At 51.2% G+C, this 20,986-nt stretch overlaps 7 protein-coding genes across 7 annotated transcripts; 4 read left to right on the top strand and 3 right to left on the bottom strand.

Annotated features, from left to right (window-relative positions):
* Positions 1–943: 943 nt before the first annotated feature.
* Positions 944–4,471, top strand: A1O5_01249 (uncharacterized protein; the record flags this gene model as incomplete). The annotated part of the gene is made up of 1 exon (XM_007741868.1): positions 944–4,471. One exon carries the CDS (start codon positions 944–946, stop codon positions 4,469–4,471), a length of 3,528 nt encoding a protein of 1,175 aa, XP_007740058.1.
* A 743-nt stretch (positions 4,472–5,214) lies between these two features.
* On the top strand, positions 5,215–6,858 carry A1O5_01248 (uncharacterized protein; the record flags this gene model as incomplete). Its single annotated transcript, XM_007741867.1, has 1 exon — positions 5,215–6,858. One exon carries the CDS (start codon positions 5,215–5,217, stop codon positions 6,856–6,858), a length of 1,644 nt encoding a protein of 547 aa, XP_007740057.1.
* A 1,013-nt stretch (positions 6,859–7,871) lies between these two features.
* On the bottom strand, positions 7,872–11,419 carry A1O5_01247 (uncharacterized protein; the record flags this gene model as incomplete). The annotated part of the gene is made up of 2 exons (XM_007741866.1): positions 7,872–7,914; positions 8,007–11,419. The coding sequence occupies 2 exons, from the start codon at positions 11,417–11,419 to the stop codon at positions 7,872–7,874; spliced, it is 3,456 nt and encodes a 1,151-aa protein (XP_007740056.1).
* A 1,294-nt stretch (positions 11,420–12,713) lies between these two features.
* A1O5_01246 (uncharacterized protein) lies at positions 12,714–13,331 on the bottom strand (the record flags this gene model as incomplete). The annotated part of the gene is made up of 1 exon (XM_007741865.1): positions 12,714–13,331. The coding sequence occupies one exon, from the start codon at positions 13,329–13,331 to the stop codon at positions 12,714–12,716; it is 618 nt and encodes a 205-aa protein (XP_007740055.1).
* Positions 13,332–15,223: 1,892 nt separating this feature from the next.
* Positions 15,224–16,291, bottom strand: A1O5_01245 (uncharacterized protein; the record flags this gene model as incomplete). Its single annotated transcript, XM_007741864.1, has 3 exons — positions 15,224–15,575; positions 15,625–15,997; positions 16,048–16,291. The coding sequence occupies 3 exons, from the start codon at positions 16,289–16,291 to the stop codon at positions 15,224–15,226; spliced, it is 969 nt and encodes a 322-aa protein (XP_007740054.1).
* A 525-nt stretch (positions 16,292–16,816) lies between these two features.
* On the top strand, positions 16,817–18,261 carry A1O5_01244 (uncharacterized protein; the record flags this gene model as incomplete). The annotated part of the gene is made up of 6 exons (XM_007741863.1): positions 16,817–16,986; positions 17,041–17,068; positions 17,119–17,175; positions 17,229–17,273; positions 17,327–17,411; positions 18,212–18,261. The coding sequence occupies 6 exons, from the start codon at positions 16,817–16,819 to the stop codon at positions 18,259–18,261; spliced, it is 435 nt and encodes a 144-aa protein (XP_007740053.1).
* Positions 18,262–18,286: 25 nt separating this feature from the next.
* Positions 18,287–20,719, top strand: A1O5_01243 (uncharacterized protein; the record flags this gene model as incomplete). The annotated part of the gene is made up of 3 exons (XM_007741862.1): positions 18,287–18,482; positions 18,542–20,607; positions 20,669–20,719. 3 exons carry the CDS (start codon positions 18,287–18,289, stop codon positions 20,717–20,719), a joined length of 2,313 nt encoding a protein of 770 aa, XP_007740052.1.
* Between the last annotated feature and the right edge of the window lie 267 nt (positions 20,720–20,986).

Raw genomic sequence — 20,986 nt, 5'->3', positions numbered from 1 at the left:
GGCATGCACAGAAGGAGGACATGTCTCTCAACTCTTTACAGTATATCGCAGCTCCGTCTGCTCAATTACGACGTGTATCATCAAACTCTTTATCTTACCAACGGGCCCGCAGGGATTTACCACTGGCAGCACTGTCGAGCATGCTCACAGCCGGCCAGGGACTTCCGTGCTTCGACGCAAATCTGCTTCGATATTACAAGAACTGTCTCTGGGTCTCGCGTATCAAGGTAAGTTAGGGATTGGGAGGTTTTGGGACTACTCTTCGCTTCAATCGTTCTTTCTGTTAGACAATGCGAAGGATCTCATGGGGAGTCGCCTTTAACTTGGATAACACGTTTCTGGATGGACTCTCGCAATGATTCGAGATAGCCGGCCAGAGATCAAACTCGGGCAGCCATTTCTCCAAAGATCTTTCATGTCATGTTGGAAGAGGTTCAACCATATTTGATGTGGTATGCTTCTCGCATTGCGAGACTCAGCCGGCCTTCAGGAGCGCTGGTGGGCTAAGATGATGCGGTCTAGCCTAGGACATCTCTCTACTCCATTGAACGGCCGTAGCTCTTGACGATATATATCATCGAGGATGTGGTAAACAAACGTGAGCGAGCAGACGCCGTACCAGGCCTCGCGCACGTGACTCCTGTTAAAGTGGCGAGATGGTGACTCCACTCTTTGCGATCTCCGTGCAATGTCTTGACGATTACGAGGTACACCGTCTGCAGCATACAGTAACGTGCTTGCATCTGCTTTCTGACTGTTTGAACTTTGACATATGGACAGCCTTTGTATATCCCTGTCTCTAACTTTCTTCTGAATTGAACCACCGTATCAGCATTTTGCCGTTCTTTGTCCCTCGCACTGAAAGCAGTCCAAATCGAGTCCCTCTCCCATAGGTGGCTTCGAGACACATGTCTCGGGCCTACCGTCCCGCAAATGTGGCATTATGACCAGTGGAGGCGATAACAAGGAGGAAAACACCCTTGAAAATTCATCTTTGGAACAATCCTCGAATCAGAAGGCGACTCCTTCGGCGGCTTCTGTTGAGCCCGAGCTCGATGACTTTGGCTTGCCCAAAAGACCGGTGAGAGCGAGCCGACCCGCAGAGTTGGACGACAGTGACGATGACCACGATACGTTTCATGACGCCGAAGTCCCTACGGATATAAATGGTGCAAGTGAGGAAGACACTAAACAAGCAACCTGCAAGCCACACCAGACAGCGGAGAAGCCTTTAGAATTAGTTGACAAGAGTAACAAACAATCGTCACCGGATGTTGCATCTGAGGGAGGGGCGATATTCAAGGAGTCGAAGGCACACAAGGAGAGTCAAGTCGTTGGTGAGGGATCAGGTGTCGAGTCGAAACCTGCAGAGAATATTCCACCTTTAGACACCGCCGTGAAACAGGATGAACAGACAGAGGATAGCCCTACATCCCCAAGAGCGTCCCGAATATCTGGGACAGTTATACCAAAGCGTAATCCACGATCAGCTCCCGCCACGGCCTCCGAGTGGTCTCACCAAAGGCAAATTGCGGCTGCAACCCAATCAGATGACGAAGACGAAGAGGAAGAATGGCAGCCGATGCCAGCCATTGACGAATTTGATATCTACGATGATAACGGTCGTCTAGTGGCGAAAGGTCACCGAGAAACTGACTCAGACACAAATGCCTATGCTGGCATTGGAGGTGCTGGGAAGGGGTATACGAGAGTGCAGCTCGACGAAGATGCACAATCTGCTACAAGTCTGGATGAAGATACGAATTATCTGTTTCGGAATGGGCAGAAAATGGAAGACATAGAGGCCAATGCTGATGACGAGCAGCGGGATGCTCCCAGCCAGCTGCAAGCGACCAAAGATCTCCTGACAGAAGGCCAGCGGATTGCCTATGTCGGCGTGGTCCGTTTGACGATCCACAAAATGTTTACAGCATTAGGCGACCTAGAGAAGACAAAGTCCGTGCGGAAAGAATTGGTAAAATCTTTGGAGAGTATGGATATGTGGGGACAGAAGATGATGGTTCGGTTATATACTCACATGGATATCAACCAGGCCGAGCAGATCATGATCGAGCAACTCGCTGAGCACGGGGTACAGCCTTCTGACCTCGTTGCACCCCTCATGTTGAATGCAAAAGTAAAGAATCCTATGGCCGATGAGACTGCGACCGAGACCTCGAGGCCAGACGTCTCGCGAAACCGAAATTCGGCAACCTCCGCGTCCTCACTGAAAGGCGATGTCTCTTTGAAAGAGGTGCAGGAGGGCGAAGAAGTTCCTGAAGTCCACGGACCGGAAGATATGCCTCACACAAAGGAGATTGAACTCGACTTGCGATGGACTGTCTTATGTGACTTATTCCTAGTCCTGATATCAGATGGCCAGTATGACTCTCGATCGAGACGACTACTTGAACGGGTTGGCTCCACCATGGATATTAGCTGGATTCAGATATGTCGATTTGAGAAGAAGGTTATTGATGCTCTAGAAATGCAAGAAGCAGAGGCCAAGGAGAACTGGGATGAATCTGAAAACATGGAGAAACGACGTGTACGCTCTCTCAAGAAGAAATACATGGTCATGGGTCTTGCGACTGTTGGCGGCGGTCTTGTCATTGGTCTGTCAGCAGGTCTACTTGCACCCTTCATTGGCGCGGGTCTGGCAGCTGGTTTCACAACAATCGGTGTCACTGGTACTGCGGGTTTTCTGGGAGGAGTCGGTGGAGCAGCTCTGATCACTTCCGCAGCCACAGCAGCCGGTGGAACCATTGCTGTTCGAGCTGCAGATCGGCGGACGGGTAGCGTGAAGACGTTTGAATATCGACCGCTACACAACAACAAAAGGCTGAATCTAATCTTGACAATCTCTGGCTGGATGACTGGTAAGGTTGACGATGTCCGCTTGCCCTACAGCACTGTTGATCCTATCATGGGCGACATCTACTCCCTTCTTTGGGAGCCAGAAATGCTCCGGTCGATGGGTGACACTATCAATATCCTCGCCACGGAAGCCTTGACCCAAACCGTTCAACAAGTCCTCGGAAGCACGATATTAATCACTCTAATGGCATCAATACAGTTGCCGGTTGTGCTTTCTAAATTGGCTTATCTTATTGACAATCCGTGGAGTGTATCCCTCGATAGAGCGACAGCTGCAGGTCTTATCTTGGCGGACTCGTTGATTGACAGGCACCTTGGACAAAGACCAATCACTCTGCTAGGTTTTTCCCTTGGATCAAGGGTCATCTTTTCCTGCCTGAAAGAGCTGTCGAACCGTGGAGCATACGGCCTGGTCCAGAATGTTTATATGTTCGGCTCCCCTGTGGTTGCCAACAAGGACGAATATCTGCGAGCTCGTTCCGTTGTTTCGGGGAGGTTTTTGAATGGATACGCTTCTAACGACTGGATTCTGGGATATTTGTTTCGGATGACATCTGGTGGTATCATGCGAGTTGCTGGGCTTGCGCCGGTAGAAGGAATTCCGGGGGTGGAAAATGTCAATGTAAGTGCATGGGTTAAAGGCCACATGTCCTATCGTACTGCCATGCCACGGCTATTGAGAGAAGTGGGTTGGGAAGTCGAAAGCGATGAGTTCACTGAGATCGAAGATCCGGATCCGGAAAATCACGCAGCACGGCAGCGAGAGCTTATTCTGCAAATCGACGAAGCCAGAAAGAAAGCCGAAGAGAAACCCGAGAAGAAGCGCTTCGGGCTTTTCAAACGAGGCAAACTGGCTGAGAAACAAGGTTGGGAGAGGTATAATGTGAATGACACCAGCGACAGGAGGAACCCCAGCAATACTCCAGAGCCCGGTACCAACGCCGATCTCAACGTGTTGTTTGACGTTGATGCAATTCGAAGAGAGCTGGCAAGCGAAATGATTGAGGTCAGAGAGTTAGACAGCACCTTGCCTCCAATGCAAATAATGTCAGTCAAGGACGGAGAAAAACATGTCGAATACCTGCGCCTTCCACCTGGGATGAAGCCTGAGGAAATCGCAAGGCTGAACCTCCCACCACGACCTGACGAGATTGATGTTTCCTTCGCCCCTATACAGCAGCCTTCCGCGATTCGGCCTGCACGGTCATCATCTTTAAGACCCGCCTCTATAGCGAGCCCCCAGCTCTCTCCTCGTATCAGCCCACAAAGATCTCCTCAACGGTCTCCGGACCCGAGTAGGCGGTCGTCCTGCGCGAATTCAGAGCCAAGGGAGTTAGCTAGCACATTACCAGCTCTCAGCACTACGGGTTCTGCATCTTCGAAACCGGACATTTACAACGCGCCTCTGGGTCCTCGACCGGAACTCAAACCACATGCGACCGATTCCTCCGTACCAAGCTGGGGTCGGCCGTCGACTACATCCGACTATACAACTACTCCGCCGATGCCAGGGCTGGATTTGGAACGCAACGCCTGGGCTGATGATGATGAGTTTGGGCAGAGCCGCGGTGAGATCAGTATGACCTTTGAATGAGGATCTAATGGACTCGACCACCTGGCGGTCAAAGGCGACTTTTTGAGCAGAGCGAGGCGCCGGGGATGACGGTTACTGAGCGTTTTGGCTCGCATATTTCGAATCATCAGCCACCAGTGGCAGGGGCAACTGTCCGCATTATATTGATGCAGCGACTCCTTGACTCTGGCTGAATTGCACATTTCTTGCTTCTCTCACAGATTGAAGATGTCTGCAGTTAAGCCATACTCCATGATGCCCCCCTCTCTTTTCCTGAACGAACTTGCATTGATTCCCCGACGTTCCTACCAGCAGCTCTTTTTGACATGGGGCCTTGAATCGAACGGCTGCAATTTATCAGAGTTAATGAATCGAGGTGAAGAGAACTCGACCCTTGGTTCCATCTGTTAAGACAAGCATTCCAGAGAGCCACTTCATCCCACGCCACGCTTCTGAGTAGAAGGGATTTCCGAGACATCCTCGATTGCCTAGTCCTATATACAGACAAGGCATTGATGGTTGGCCTGATGTTTCGTCCTTTGAATCAAAGCAAGAACAATGAATGAGCTTCGACACCGTTCCTGCGCTCAAGGCTGTTTTCTCTCACCATCTTCAACTGCCTTACTGTCTCCATTCTACAAAATGGCACAAGTCTACATACTTCAAGTCTTCGTCCAGTCTTCCTTTCCAACAGACATCCTCATAACTCTTTCTGCTTGTGCACAGGACTTCTTTCCTAGTCAGTCCTCGAACTGGAAAACACTATGGCTGCTCAATTGCATTGGACAAACATCTGGACTTCTATACTACACCAGGACTTCCTCTTCCTATTCTTGTTCGTGTTCCGCTACCTGAGGTTTCTCGTCCACCTAGTTAGCTTCTTCCTTTACCGCCCATCTCCTCCTCCTCTGTCTCCATCACTGTCGGAAAGCGATTGTACCGTTGTCATTCCAACTTGCAGTCCCGAGGACCCAGCCTTTTGTCCATGCGTGGAGTCAGTCGCGAGAGCATCCCCTTCGGTCATCCACATTGTGGCAGTTGGCAAGAAGCAAGAGAAACAGGTATGGACGACAATAGGCCCATTCATCAATCGCTTTCACAGTGTCTGCTTCAGAGTCTCATCCAGTGCCCAGGCAAATAAGCGACACCAGATTGCAGCTGCACTGCCAGCAGTCAAGACTTCCATCACGGTTCTATGTGACGACCATGTGATTTGGCCTTCTGCAAATATACTACGCGCAGCACTCGCCCCATTCGAAGCGGATGCGCGGGTTGGCGGCGTGGGCACCAACAAACGTGTCGTTCACCGTTCGAACGCGGGCTTGTGGGATGGGTTTTGGAACGTCATGGGAGCCTTGTACCTCGAGCGACACAATTTTGAGCACACGAGTTCCAACGCGGTCGACGGCGGCGTCGCCGTCATCAGTGGCCGGACCTGTCTCTACCGGACTTGCATCCTTCAAGACCCAGCGCTCCTGGCCAGGTACCTGGACGAGAGGTTCCTCTGGGGTCTCTGCGGCCCATTGAACGCCGACGATGACAACTTCCTCACCCGGGCCCTCGTCCAACGAGGCTTCAAGATCAAGTTCCAGAACACCCCGGACGCGATGATCCTGTGTGACGTGGGTGAGTACCCCAAATTCCTCAAGCAGTGTCTTCGCTGGGCGCGCACCACCTTCCGAAGCAACATGTGCTCGCTGGTCACGGACCGCTCGGTGTTTCGATCACAGCCATGGGCAGTGTATTCCCTCCAAATCAGCCAGATGGTCAACTTTGCCCTGTTCTACGACGCGGCCCTGGTGTGGGTGCTGACGCGGACGGGCTTCTACACCGCGGCCGCCATGAGAATGCTGGTCTTGTGGATATTGGTCTCGAAGCTTCCGAAACTGGTGCCTTATTTTCTGCGGCATCCGGCGGATCTGGTCTATCTCCCCGGCTGCTACGTCTTTGCGTATTGCCATTCCCTCATCAAATTCTGGGCACTGCTGACCTTTTGGGACACTCGCTGGTCTGGACGAAATTTAGAGGACATTGATCGTGCTGCTGCTGCTGCTGCTGCTGCTGCTGTTGCTTCCTTTTCTTCTTCTGAAGATGAAGGCGAAGGTGAAGATAAAGACCAAGATCCAGATTGTCTCCCCGCCGTCACAGATGAAGGATATGAAGGATTTGCTCACGAGCTCATTAGACCCATCGACCGAAGCGGGCCTGTGAAGACACCTTGGGGCTCGGTGCGGGCGTCGAATCTGCACGAAATCCCAGCCAACATCCTCCAGACCCAGCTCGTTGGCAACAATAATAACAACAACAACAACAACAACAACAACAGGCGAACGAAGGCCAAGACCGACAACTTCAAGATGGGGCAACAATCCCAATCCCACGGCGATGCGGGTCCGAAATATGAGTAGTGCTCCGTATTCCCCAATATTTCCCACGCTAGCGAGAAAAGGCTCACAGACACAATGGGCGTCTTCGAGACACCTCCGCCTTTGTCTTTGAGGTCGTACGCCGGCGACAATCCTCCCATAGCCCCCGCGTCCGCGTCACTAGACGTCCAACCACCAGCAATAAGATCGGGCCGGAAGGCGAACAACACGTCTTCGCACTCGCGACGCTGAGTCAGGCGAGGCGCATGGCGAGAAATTCCACGAGGCATGCTCCAACCCGGGTGGCCGGTGTGAGTTGAGACCGTGAGCAAAGGCGGTAGAGGGGCTGGGGTCTTGTTGGGTACAAGCAAGCGTAGCGCACTGTTGGTTTACTCTTAGAGGTCGTCTTTTGATGGGAGGGCGAGAGAAGGTACTACTACTTAGGTAAAGGAGGATATGTGAGCTAGAGGGTGAGTCGACGTGGGATAGGATATACAGAGTATGGAAGGACAGACACGCACAGAGGAGGAAAGGTTCGGGGAATCAGGAGAGGAATGATCCCATTCATGGGGGAAGCGATGCGCTGTCTGTGACCAGAAGAGTTCACTTCTCGTTGGGCAATACAATCCCAAGGGCTACCTTAGGTATTTGCAATGTCTGTTTCCTCTGCAGAGGACTTATCCGCCAATAAACATAGACTTTGACAATCTATATCCCTCTGTGTCTCTAGCCGCCCTTTCCAAAAGGTCTTGCAATAGTTTCAAGACCAAGCAGTCTCCAAAGGTTGCATGCTTGAGGATGTTTCAATTTGTTCGCATTATTTGTATACAAACAGGATCGTAGACCCCTCCCTTCCCTTCTTTCCGTATCGACGTGGTCAAAAGTCCCTGACAGGGGAATAGAGGTTTCGATGTCGATGTGGATTTTTGATTTCGATCCTGCCCTCCCATTCTGGAGATTCAATAGACTCCAGATTGTTTGGGTCATTACTTTACACGCCCTGATTCGTGTTCCTGAATTCCCGTGCTCGTATAAATTGAAAGAGAACAAGCCAATCACCGTGTCGAAATCGCTGCGATCCATTTCTGTTCATCTTTCCTTTGGAAACGGTCAGATTCAATATCTCCCAAGAGAAAGAGAACAACAAGCAAGGGGTCGGCAAAAAATGACCAGAACGGGAGAAAACATACCGATCAAAATGTAACAACATGCCCAGCACGGGGATTAGCTGCCTTTGGTGCCCTTTGTCCTTCTGTTCTAGGAACTGTAGTAGAACATTCTTCAGATATACATAGTCAACGGTTCCTTGACTCAGGCCGGCGGGTGCTCCCGCCATGGTAACGGGCGTCCCGCTGCGACTGGTCGTTGTAGACAGAGGTCGTTCTTTTGGGGCTGGAGACCTCGCATGGGCAGAATCGATAGATGTCCTGGAACTCGGCGCATTGGAATCCACTCGACCTAGGTTAGGTCTGCTCGGTAACCTTGAATTCGATTGAGCCGCCTTCAATTCCTCTGTGAGATTTTTGTTCGCCTTGGTCAATTTCTCGACCCTCTCTTTAGCCTCATCGCCTATTCGACGCAAGTCGGCCTTCTGTGCATCAAGTTCCCTCACCTGCCGCTCGCTGTCATCCAACGCCTCTCTTAACCCTGTCATGGCAGCCTTTACCTCCTCCACTTCCCTGGCCGCCTTTGTTGCACTTTGCTCCAACTCTTCTCTTCTCCTCTTCCACTCCTTCAGCCTTCTCTCCAACTCCTCCTTTTCATCTTCCAAAATCTTGAGCGATCGTTGTGCATCACGGGCTGTACTCCTCGCCTCCTCAACCTCACGCATCATCCGTCTCTGACTGACGCTCGCCTCATCCTCCACCCTATCCCTCTCTTCAATTGCGGCGTCCATGCGTTCCTTCATCTCCCGAATCCGTGCCTCCGTACCCGCTGAGGATTGATCTAGCAGCATGCGCATGGTTTGCCCCTCGCGCGTGCGCTCGGAGAGCATTCTTTGTGTTTCACCGAGCTCCTCTTCGAGGCTCTCGGCTCGTGTGCTGGCTTCGCGGGCTTGCATGTTGAGTTCGTGTGTTTGGTCACGGAGAGATTGGACAAGGGCTTGTGACGATGCGTGGAGGGCTGTTTTGAGCGAAATTTCTTCTTTCAATTCGGAAATTTGGCGGGCTTGAGCTGATACTTGCTCCTCGAGATCGCGCAGCTTCGTTGTGAGGCTTGTCGATTCTTCTTTTGCTTTGAGAAGATCTTTTGTGAGTTGCTCCGAACGGGTAGCAGCTTGTTCATGTCGGCTCTCCGCTGTTTGGAGATCAGACTGGGCTTTGTCAAGATCTCTTTCTATCCTGGTTCTTGCGCTGATCTCCTGCTCGACCTTCTGCTGTAACTCTTTGATTTCATTGTCTTTGTCGCCAAGTCTCTTGCTAAGCCCTTTGAGCTCAGCTTTGATATCTTCGTGTCGTGCTTCAAGTCTGTTAAACTCGCCCGTCTTGTTCTTGAGATCATCCTTTGCGGTTTTGAGCTCTGCAATTTCACTGCGAAGATTTCTCAGTTCAGGTTGTGATTTGGCGAGCAGCTCCTTCAGATCAGTGATGTCCTTGAACCGGCCCGCAGCGAGTTGCTCGGAAGCTGCAAGATCGTTTTCCAGGCCGGAACACCGAACCTTGAGTTTATCGTAGTGCTGAAGTATTTCCTCATGCGTCTTCTCCCTTTCAGTGCCGCTTGCGATCGTTGCTCGAGCTTCAAGCAGCTCTTTTTCAAGGTTATCCACAGCATCTTGAAGATTATTCTTCTGTGTTTGGGCATCCTTTAGTGCATCACGAGCCTCAACATGTTCTTCACCTTGATGTAGGAGGTCGTCTCGCAAGGTCTCAATCTCTTCTTGCAATTCCTCTTGGTCTCTCAATTGTTTAGAAAGTCGCTGAATGGCTTCTTCTTTCGAAGCTAGCTCCGCCTTGAGGTCTGAGATCTCTTCTTCCAGCTTTGAGACATCAGCTGGACTTAGTTTTTCGTCTGCGCCAGCCTCGACATCATCCACTTCAGCCAAATTTTCGGACACCTTGACCGGTGTCACAGTTTCCGCCGCATCATCTGCAGCGGTCTGTGACTGCCCCTTGCCCTTCTTCTTTTTCTTGTTCTTCTTCTTGGAGGCTCCGGTGCCCGCTTCCGATGGCGCTGGAGAAGCCGTCGCTGTTTCCGCAACGGCCTTGCTTGGAGGAGCTTTCTGCAAGCCAAATGTTTCCGAAAGGTATTGCACAACATCTTCACGCGTCTTTAATGTGTCAAATTTGGATTTTGTCTCATCGTCCAGAAAGCCAAAGACTTTGGTAGAAGGGCGGTGTGAATGCTCCTCTCTGGTGGACTGGATCTCCGCTTTCAGTTCACCAACCGTGGTTTCGGCTTTGTCCAATTGACCGCGTAGGGTATCCATGATCCCTTGCATTGTTGCGAGCTTCTTCTCACTCGATTGCTCATTTTGCCTCCTTGGTGCTTCCTGCCTCTCCGTAGATTTGTACAATGCCAGTGTATCTTCGAGGCCCTTCACAATGGAATCTTTCTGTGATAGCTTTTCGTTCAACAATTCCGCATCTTTGCCTTTGGATACGATCTGTTCTTCTAGTTTAGCGTTACTTGCCTCGAGCTCTTTGATTTGGCTCTCTAGCAACTGCAGTTGTGAGACTGCTTCGAGGTTTCGCGCCTGGAGCTCGTCGATCTCCTTTTGGTGCTCGTCCGTCCGCAGGGTATTTGAGGCAGCTCTGGTTTCTAGCTCAGCAATGCGGTTCTGCAACTCATTCTTGGTCTCGTCAAATTTGTCCTTTGCTTCACGGAGATTGTGTAGCTCCCGAGTCGCCGTCTCTAGGCTCTCCACCATGCTTTCGGTGGATTCACGAGCGACCTTGAGATCTGCCTTTAAGCTGGCGAGTTGCTTCTTCAGGTCTTCCACCTCAGCTTGTTTCTCGTGTAGCTCAGCTTCCATTTTCGATTGTTCGGATTCGAATGAAAAGAACTCTTCTGACGTTTCCTTTGGCGGGGACATCGCCTTGTGCCGAGGAGAGAATAAAGAGAAGCTCGCAATTCGGGAAGCAGTCGTTGTAGGGGACTTGGCCACTTGTTCTGAGTCTGCCGCTTCTTTCAAGGAAGAGTTGTCACCGGCTACCGTAATGTGCGGACTGCCGATCGAAAAATTCTTCTCGGGGTCAGATGCCTTCTGTTGAGACGCTGTCTCAAGCTTGCTCTTCAGGCTAGTGACTTCTTCACGCAGTACCGCGGTTTCTTCCTCAGCAGCCTGGAACTTCTTCTTGTAATCGTCCCTGTCAGATGTTACTCTTTTCAATTCATCTACGACCATGTCGCTCTTTAGGTTGATCTGATTCAAATACTCGACCAGAGCGCTGGAGTCGTTGATGCTCGTCAGGGGAGTGTTCTCGCGCAGTGAGGCTTCGAAGGACTCGATGGCTTGTATTCGTGCATGGGCCGTCCTGTATACTTTTAACAATTCTGCATACTTTGATTCCATGCGATCGAGCCTGCGCAGCTTCACGCGGACTTCAGTAGGGAGATCTTGAGGACGTAAGGAGGTGGTGGTAGCGCCATTGGCATCTGACATTGTTGACACGTTGCTGTCAGCGGACTCCGTGAGAGTATGTGTATCCCTTCCATCCTCGAAAACTGGTGCGTCCTCCTGCTTGACTTGCTCCTTCTCTTTGCCCGTTCCTTCAGGCTTTGGAGTACCTGCCCTGCTAGGGACCGCGCTCTCATCGCCACCAATCGCGAATTCCGGTTCGAACTCTGAAGGATCTGGGCCTTTGTCGGTCGAGACATTGTTTTGCGGTTCTCTCAGCCTGGAGCCAGCCCTTTGGTGGCTGCCATTTTGAGCCTGTGGACGCCGTTTTTGCGGAGTCCTTGCTGCTTGGGCGCTATTAGCAGCCTGACGTTGTCGCGCTTGCTCTTCCGCAATATGGCTATCTATGACGCCCTTAAGGCGCTGTCGGTGTGATCAGACTGACAGGCTCTAATTGTGCAGCCGGCGGACATACCTGAAACATCTCCAGCTTTGCGGTATTGGCAGGAACCAGCCACGGAACAAACAGAAACAGGCTACGTCGATGGTGAACTGTCGCTGCGGCAGGAAGTCTCGAAATATCACGAACTCCGCAGTCTGGGTCGCCGTTGGCGGGTTGGCGGGTTGGCTAGGGTTGGAGTGGAGAGAAGTTGGAGATGACGGGCACGAAGACCAAACCATGGGCAAGAATTTCTTCCCTTTTCAAGATCCCAAGCACAACGATCCTCAAAGTCCTTTCGCCGCCACGTCAGGCATCTATCTGTATCTACGGAGTACAAATATCTCAATGAGGTATCTGACAGTGTCTCATTGCTTCCTCATAATAGTGTCATGTCATCCCTGCCATATTTCCCGTCCAAATTGCTTCACACTCAGCGACCCCTTCGTGAATCTTCCTACTGGACAAGCAAAAATCCTTTCTGTGATGCCTTAATTCCAACACACACCAAAGGTCTACCCACTCAAAGCGCCCTCCGACCAGAGTTTGGCCACATGTCCCAACGAGCAGTAGCTTTCAGCTGAACGCATGAATTCCCACTTCGATCAAACCCCGCCATGACCACAGCTGTCACAATTGTTGCTGTAACTGATCCTGCTTCGTCAATGAGGCTTCGGTATCGTGTCAATATGGCGAAGAATGACCAATATACACAGTCCGCAATTAAGCCGGAGCACTTCCTTGAACCGTGTATCGAGAGGTATGCGGTGGGTAGGATGGGCTTGACTTGGATGGCCTGACAGAGGTAGTTTATCTTATGTTTCCGTCTCTTTAGCGAGACCGATACCTCCTTGATATGCTGGCTAATGCCATTTCCCTTCGTCTTCGGTGTAAATAGCCTCACTTGAGGACAACATTCGCTCCTCTCGCCGCAAGATATTGATCCGGCGCTCCTTGCGGCAAACTCCTCACCACCGCAAAGATCTCCTGGTCGTAGTATCTCAGCTTCGTCTTAGGATCTGTATACTTGGCTGGCAAGCCAGTAATGTCGCAGTAGTGTTTGTGGTTCGCAGGATGCAAACTGGGAGCGCTCTCGATGTTCGTGTAGGTCACGGCTGGTCCTCCCACTCCGCTCAATCCTAGGAGGGCAGTATTCGACGCCCTCTCTCTCTGTAAATTTCTTTCCAGGACCAGCGTGCTCAAGCTCTGCGTCGCCTGGGCCATGTTGAGGGGTTTCGAGGCGGCCGCGGGAGAGGAGAGGTAGGCAGGCGTGGATGCGCCGTCTGAGTTTGCGCCCGTAGCGGGTTGAGGCGTCGATGCGCCAGAGTTATTCTGAGTTGCGAGCACGGATGCTTCCTTTCGTTGCGATTCGGAGATGATCTGCTTGATGTTCTTGTTCCGTCGCGTACTGGGTTTCCAGTGCGAGTTGCGGAAGGGCTTGGGCGTGTAGTAGATGTCCATCTGATCGAGTAGTTGCTGGTGGGAATCATCTTGGGGTTGCGGCGTTGAGGGAGGCATTGTCGCTCGGGGAGTTTGAAGCTGGTTGTTCAAGATATTGGCTTGCTATCATCGAATTCCTCCAGATATTCAACCGGTAGTTCATATGCTCCAGGTCACTTCTGTAGCACAATGAGCATGGGCGTGATGGGATTGACAGGTTTGGGGGATCCGCAGACGGGGGACAGGGAATGCGTTCCGCATACGAGATCGAGAATCTAGATTAAACCACCACGAAACCACACTTCGCTCTCTGACACCTTTTCTTTTGCAGATATTAACCGTGCCCAAAAGCTAGATGAAGATAGAAAGGGATTGCCAATTGTGGAAAGGAGCTCAGAATTCTCTCTTCCCTATCATGCCCTCCATTTCCGCCATGAGCTGCTGCCTACGACGACAGCAGCCACGCCCACAACAGTCCGCGCAAGTATGCCTCGTTTAATCTGTGTCTTGATGATCCTATCCGTCGCTTCTGCATCATTGACCCATGGAAAGGGCACGTCCGGCACGTCGCAGTTGAGAGACTTGCACAATGGTCCCCAACCCCCCTTGACGTCGTAAAGCCATAGCTGTCCGGGCGGGACAACCCTTCTCATGTACTCCATATGCTCCTCGTATTGTCCTGGATGCGGGTGATTGTGTGCCGACTGATAGAATATCTATCCAAAGCGGCCGTATCTCAACGCGTCTGAAAAGGCCTTCCAATACCTCATGTTCGGCAGCAGCGCCAGCAAAGAAACGAGGACTCTATCGCTTCGTTGCGCCTGTGTATCCGTCTTCGCCCCGACGCGTTCCATGCGCTTCCACCAGCTTGCTGGGTCCCGTGTCGTGCAATTGACCTCGGCGTCCGGAAACATCTCTATCAACGCTTCGGTGAAGACGATCGATGGCATGTCTGTGACCGCTGTATAACCGGACAACAGAATCTTGAGTTGTTGGAGAACTACCTTTCTATCCGCCTCATTTTTGATGGGTGTGTGCTTGCAGAGATGAATCCAGGCGCGTATGTGCTTTCCCCCTGCGCCCACCAGTTGGCTTCCCCCATGGTATACAGGTCCCCGGAGCAGGATTTCCAACCTCCCTGGCTGAAAGACGCGGTTCCCGTACGGGACCTGCTCTGTCGTGAGCATTGAAAAAGTATATCAGTAGAGTACAGAGGTCTGAGAATCGCTGGAACGTTGGCAGAAGGGTTTCGGCGAGACTCACATCCCGCAACCGATTACCTGGAGCTTCACATTGGGATCGGGCTTAGAGGCCATTTGATCCGTATCATATCAAGTGAGAGACGAAGGGTGCAGTTACAAACCGTTCTGACATTGAGAGTCAAGTTGAATTTTCTGAGACCAGTCCACAACCTGGAAGTAAAAAAATTCACTGGGGTATATCTATCGACTTGCACGCTTTCTTTTTCCCCGAGCAATGTGCCCGTTGCTAGTAGCCCGCATACCTGGACAAATACAAAACTTCAACCTGCATTGGGATGGCATTTCTCCGTGCTCGATTTCATGTTAGATGTCACACAGTATAGCCACTGTCAGTAAGTGAAAGCGACCGTCAAATCCCCGCTGAGTCGGTCGTGGAATTAGTGGCAGCATATCTGCAGCTTACCTAGAATGTCGGGCGGGGCAGATGGTGCCTCGTCGATGCTGCTATGATGTGCACGGCTATTTTCTCGCATCGACATACTTATCGTTCTTGCGACAACCGCATCAGGGATAATTTTACCCGGGGGGGGTCTATACCGCTCAACAGAGATTCCGAAGTCTCGGCAAGGTGCAGAGTGCACGTCCCAGACTGTTATACACGTTTGTATTGTTGCCAATGAAGAACAAGTCATGGCGGTTCAGTTGTATATTCCATTGAAAGGGGCTTGGTCGCATAGACTCATACATACATATCTCACGTCGGACGCTTCAACTCGTTTGAACTTTTATGGCTTCCGCAACAGCATCCTCTAATGTCTCCATCACGTTCTCCGCCTCGATCAGATCGTTGTCTCGCTTGTCGTACAGGGTGCCCCCTTCGCCCCAAATTCTCTTCAGCGTGAAGATGGTGGCATACGGCTTTCCAGCTTCCCAGGCTTCCTGTTCAAGCTTCTTCAACGTGTCGAGACTCGTGTACGACACCTTCCAGGGCTGCCCGCCGGTCTGCCTTTCAAATTCTTTGAGTATCTCTGAGTCAGTGGCTGTAAATGAGTTGACTCGAAGCGCCTTGTTCCGACTTGCGTCCGGATGGAGGGCAGCAAGAACCACAAGCTTGCCAACGCTGGTGAAATTGTCATTGAAACACTCTGGAAATGGAGGGTGCTCCTTACTCTTTCATGGTGGTGAAGCTGATCTTCAGATTACCATCCCCGAGCAATACAGCTTCTTTATTCTTGACGTCGAAGGTTCCGGCTTCCTTGACAACCGGGTTTGCACCGAAATAGAGACCTGGTTCTCCATCCGCGTACGGGCCGACAACCACATAGGTATGGTCCAAGCGGTCACAAGCCCGCAACGCCGCTCTAACCTGCAGCTTCTTCTGATGTGGTTTCTCGTGTGCTGAAGCTGGCCCGTACTCGATATCAGTCCCATATTCTGATGGGAAAAATCTGTGAACCGTGAGACTCTCGTTGGCAAGGCGAACAAGCTCGACTTGTTGTTCAATCACATTTCTGCCTACACAAGAGATCACAGTGTCGATGTCTGTTCCACATCATGTTAGATTGGTGACGAAATCTCCTAGGCAATCTTACCTTGGTACGCTTTGACCACATCGTCTGAGTTGGTTATATCGCCTACTATGATATCCACACCTTCTTTTTCCAAGCCTTTTATTTCGCTTGCCTTGAATTCGTAGGTACCTTGTGATGTAAAGACAGCTACCCTCTCAAATTTAGACTTGTGTCGAACAATTTCGCGAGCAATACGACTCCCAATCAGTCCAGTTGCTCCGAAAATCAGGAGCTTTTTGCAGGCTGGAGACACTGTTGCAGACATGTCGGGAGTAAAACCTTCCCTGGCAGCTTCTCCGAAATGACGCCGCGTCGTGTATGCTCTTGCCGATATCGAAAATAGGCCAGTCAAAGGTAGATGGGTGAATGCAGCGCTGTTAGATTAGAGACGTATGTTTAAGATCTTCCACCTTTGCATTTAAATAAACTCCTGAGATGTCGTCCTTTGGCTAGATAGTTAAATTAAATCTCTCGACGATGTCGAGAGAAGTCCGGACAGCCCGATCTAGACAAAGATTGAAGGTCTGCTATAGGCTGCATGTGAGTGGTCTCGGGGGAGATGATGAAGAGTGGGGGATCATGCCTGACTTACACACGGTTGTGAACACCCAACCCGCCATTAATCAGCAGGGGCCTCAGCCTGATGAGGTCGCGATACAAAGTACTATTTTGTACCTCAAAATACGGAAAAGGGTTAATCCATGATGTACCGAGGTACTCTAATATAGTGCCACGTTTACAATAGAGGGCAGGTGAATCGCCTTCTCCAGAGGGTAATCAAGGATATTCAATGGATGTTCAGATTATGCTGTTCCGATGGAAGCCGCAGCTGGGCACTGGGAGGACACCGCAAAAGTACTCCGCGAGTCCTAAAGAACCAGCCCCGCCGGTTCCCCAAAAGCAGCAACAGCTGGTGCCGCAGACTTGGCAGAGGGTCACGCTCCACGGGGCGTCGTCGTCGTGGGCGCTGTTCCATTGCACTCGGAGATTGTGAATGTAGAGTTCTCCTGCCAGCGTCGCCGTCCGCAGAGGCAACAAGATGGTGAGCTCTTGACTTCTTTGCCAAGAATACATGCTAATGTCACGCTGCAGGAGAGTCCTCACGAGCAGCAGCAGAGCTTGCTGCTCTCCAGGATCATAACAAACATCGTAAGCCACCGCCTCGTCGTATTCAAGGAATCGAGATTGATGGCCATGATCAGGAGAAGCTAAACGAAGCCGTGATGATGATGAACAGGAATCTGCAGGTACACACCCTTGAGGATAGGCGTGGAGACGCAACGTTGAGAATGGATTGCAGGATGTCAACGTTCAGAATATGAATGTCGAATTGGTTGCGCAGATGTTCAAGAATTATCAGTCAAACGTTCTCTTTCATCTTGAAGGTACGAGATATTACAGCAAGGTGGAGGCTTCGCTGAGGTGACACTTTCCCAGCAACGGACAACCTGAAGGGACCATTATGAGAGGAAAAACAATTGGTTTCAGCCACCAAAAGAGTGATACACGAGCCACAGCACCACATTTCAACGGGTCACAAATATCCAAGGCGCTTCCTATTGGTGTGGATACACATTGAGAGATCACAATAGCGCAGTTGAACGGACACTGGACGGGTCGGTCGACCATTTCCTGCTGGATTACGACCGGTGTGCGTCAATGCGAAGATCCAAGACCGGCTCTTTGTGGACTGTGTAAGCAGTGAAAGGGACCAGCAGACATCAGCAGGTATCAAGCATGAACGAGGACTTGTTTGGCAGACTCCATTCCCGGCGATGCGGGACATATCCGTTGCATATGAACCTTTGGTGCCTTGGGCCGTTGGAACACATCAGATCGTGAACATTCAGTATCTTTCGCATGTTTGAGGCTCACCGCGTTGTCTTTTCGCAACCTGGTAGTAGATTGTTCATAGCAAGAATATGGTGATGCAGCTGGCCAGTCAAATGGCGATAAATGTACTCGGTAAATTGCACGAGGGATGCCCTGGGTCGGTCCCTCTTGGAACCTCCCAGCCCTCCTCTACCCCCCCCCCCCCAAAAACGCGGGCTCAGCTCTTGACCTGTAGAATTTCTCCGCATTGTGACGCGTTCTCCAACATAAATTTAACTCTTGCTGAACCGTCTGCCTTTGACGGCGCATGCATCAAAAGTCTACCAGAGACCGACAACTGATCCCCATCCAGCGCATATTGCGAAAGCACGCACCAAGCACGCGGTCAAGGATGTGGCATAGGGATCTCTAGCATAAACAGGACAAAATGACCATCACATCGATTACCCGTATCGCGACAGAGCGTAATTTCCCTACGCCTCCCCCAGACGGCGAGCCGCAGTCAAGCCCCCGAGTCTATCCCGCTCCAGACTTCCCCTTCAAAGGATGGCAGCCTCCGAGGGCAGATGGCTACCGGCAGAGTGCAGCCACCCCTTCTGAAAGCGCAATAGTCATCGACAATGGTATGGCAAAACATCAGATTTCAACCGGTGAAGGGATGAGCTAACACGAGTTGGTACAGGAGCCAACACCATTAAGGCCGGGTTCTCTTTCGATAAGAGCCCCCGATTCCTCGTACCCCCAATCATGGCCAAGTTCAAAGACCGAAAGTACAACAAGTATTGCGCATTTGTCGGCTACGATGCCTACGCCGATGCCACGACTCGGGGCCAAATCAGGACGGCCTTTGAGCAAAATACTAGCATTGCGACGAATTGGGACATCTTAGAGGGTGTGTACGACTACATTTTTCTCAAATTGGGTGTGGATGGGGAAGGTACTGTGGGCAGACCTCTGGTCGTCACGGAGCCTGTTGCGAACCTGGGCCATAGCAGAAGAATGATGAACGAAATGCTCTTTGAATGCTACAACGCGCCAAGTGTCACCTACGGAATTGACAGCCTGTTTTCCTACCGCCAAAACAAGGGCCAGTCCGGGCTTATCGTGTCTTCATCTCATACCTCGACGCACATTATACCAGTGTTGAATCGGAAGCCTCAGATGCAAATGTGCACAAGGTTGAATTGGGGAGGCTCGCAGGCTCAGGAGTACCTGCTGAAACTCCTTCGCCTGAAGTACCCCACCTTTCCTGGGAAGTTTACTACGGAGCAGATGGAGACATACATCAAGCAATATTGCAATCTTTCAACCGACTTTGCAACTGAGTTATCTACCTATCTCGACTGGACTGGCCTGGAAGAAAACCGAGATATCATAATTCAGTACCCTTTCACAGAACAGGTCGTGGTCGAGAAATCGGCCGAGGAGCTTGCCAGGGTAGCCGAGCGCAAAAAGGAGTCTGGTCGGCGACTTCAAGAGCAAGCTGCGAAGATGCGCCTGGAGAAGCTCATCAAGAAAGAGCAAGAGTTGGAGTACTATCAGAAGCTGCACAACTCTTACGTGAACGCACCAACCAAAAAGGAGCAGCGTCGAATTTTGGATGATGAAGAGCTTAAAGATGAAGCCGCCTTGGAGAGAATCATCCGTGACCTGGATAAATCGATCAAGAAATCTAGGAACAAGGAGCTGGGTGCTCCGGAAGAAGAAGAAAACCTTGAAGAGCAGCTCAATAAGTTCCCTCTTCTTGATGTCCCAGACGATCAGTTGGACGAGGATGGCATCAAGGAGAAGCGGCATCAGAGACTGATGAGATCAGGTGTCGAGGCGAGATTAAGAGCCAAGGCGGAAAAAGAACGTGAGAGAGCGCGTGTGGCTGAAGAAGAAAGAAAAGACCGTGAAATGCGTGAGAATCGGTTCGGTGAATGGCTCGCGGGTCGTCGACAACAGCGCCTTGCACTTTTGGCCAAGATCAAGGAGCAAGCAAGGCAAAAGGCAGATTCCAGCAATCGCAAAGGCATTGCTTCGCAAATGCGTATGAAAACCTTGGCGAACCTCGCCTCAGATGGACCGAAGCGGAAGCGCAGAGGTGGAGGGGATTATGACGACGACTTTGGAGCCAACGATGAGGACTGGGGCGTTTACCGGACCGTTGCCACTGAGCCCGCCAGCGACGACGAGGAGCCCGAGGAAGACCCACTTACCGCTTTGAAAGCTCTTGAGAGCGAGCTTCTGCAATTTGACCCAGAATTTTCGGAAAACGACACCATTGAAGCGCAGAACGACTGGACAAAGAGCGTTTTGCACGCCTTCTTACGAGGAGCGAGGCCAGCGGATCCGGAAAGTCAGCGAGAGGCAAATCAGATTCACCTCAACGTCGAACGCATCAGAGTGCCCGAGGTAGTGTTTCAGCCAGCGATTGCTGGAGTGGACCAAGCTGGTCTAGTGGAAATCATTGAAGGTATCGTCATGAGTCGTTTCTCAAGCTTCGACCAACAACAGGCGCTCCTGAAGGATGTCTTTCTGACAGGCGGAAACACCATGTTTCCGACTTTCGAGGAACGACTCAGGCAAGAACTCATTGCAACATTACCGTGCGATTTCACAATCAACGTCCGCAAGGCAAATGACCCAATTCTTGATGCCTGGAAAGGAGCAGCTTCTTGGTGGAGCACTTCGGATGAAATCGACCGTGAGTCGGCCACCGTGACGCATGCGGAGTACATGGAGAAAGGAAGTGACTACATCAAGGTAACCCAAGCCTTTGTCCTACCCTACCCATTTTTAGTTTCAGATCGCTTACACGTCGCAGGAGCATGACCTGGGCAATTTTGTCGCTCCGCCTTTCACGTTCGGCGGATGAAATCCAACTGTCCAATGTTTTGAGAATGCTGCAGAGAAGGTCCCCGAGCTGTCAATCTCCGATCCTCGAGCATTCCCTCCGGAAAAAAATCCATTTTAGGATGATCACAGCCAGAAGCCCCCGCGTTTTCGGTGGCCAAAAAAGGGGGAATCCCGCCTCATATTTACATACGCGTGAGGCCAGCTCTCGCTTAGCAGGTTGAGGTCCGTTTCGCGCGGCAGGCATGAATGACCAGGAACAACGATGACGGCAGAGATCTGTGGGCTG

The sequence above is a fragment of the Cladophialophora psammophila genome (assembly GCF_000585535.1).
Source record: "Cladophialophora psammophila CBS 110553 chromosome Unknown aczJe-supercont1.1, whole genome shotgun sequence".
NCBI classification, from domain to species: Eukaryota; Fungi; Ascomycota; class Eurotiomycetes; order Chaetothyriales; family Herpotrichiellaceae; genus Cladophialophora; species Cladophialophora psammophila.
The sequence above is the reverse complement of the archived record's forward strand: the minus strand, read 5'-3'. Positions and strand labels throughout refer to the sequence as shown.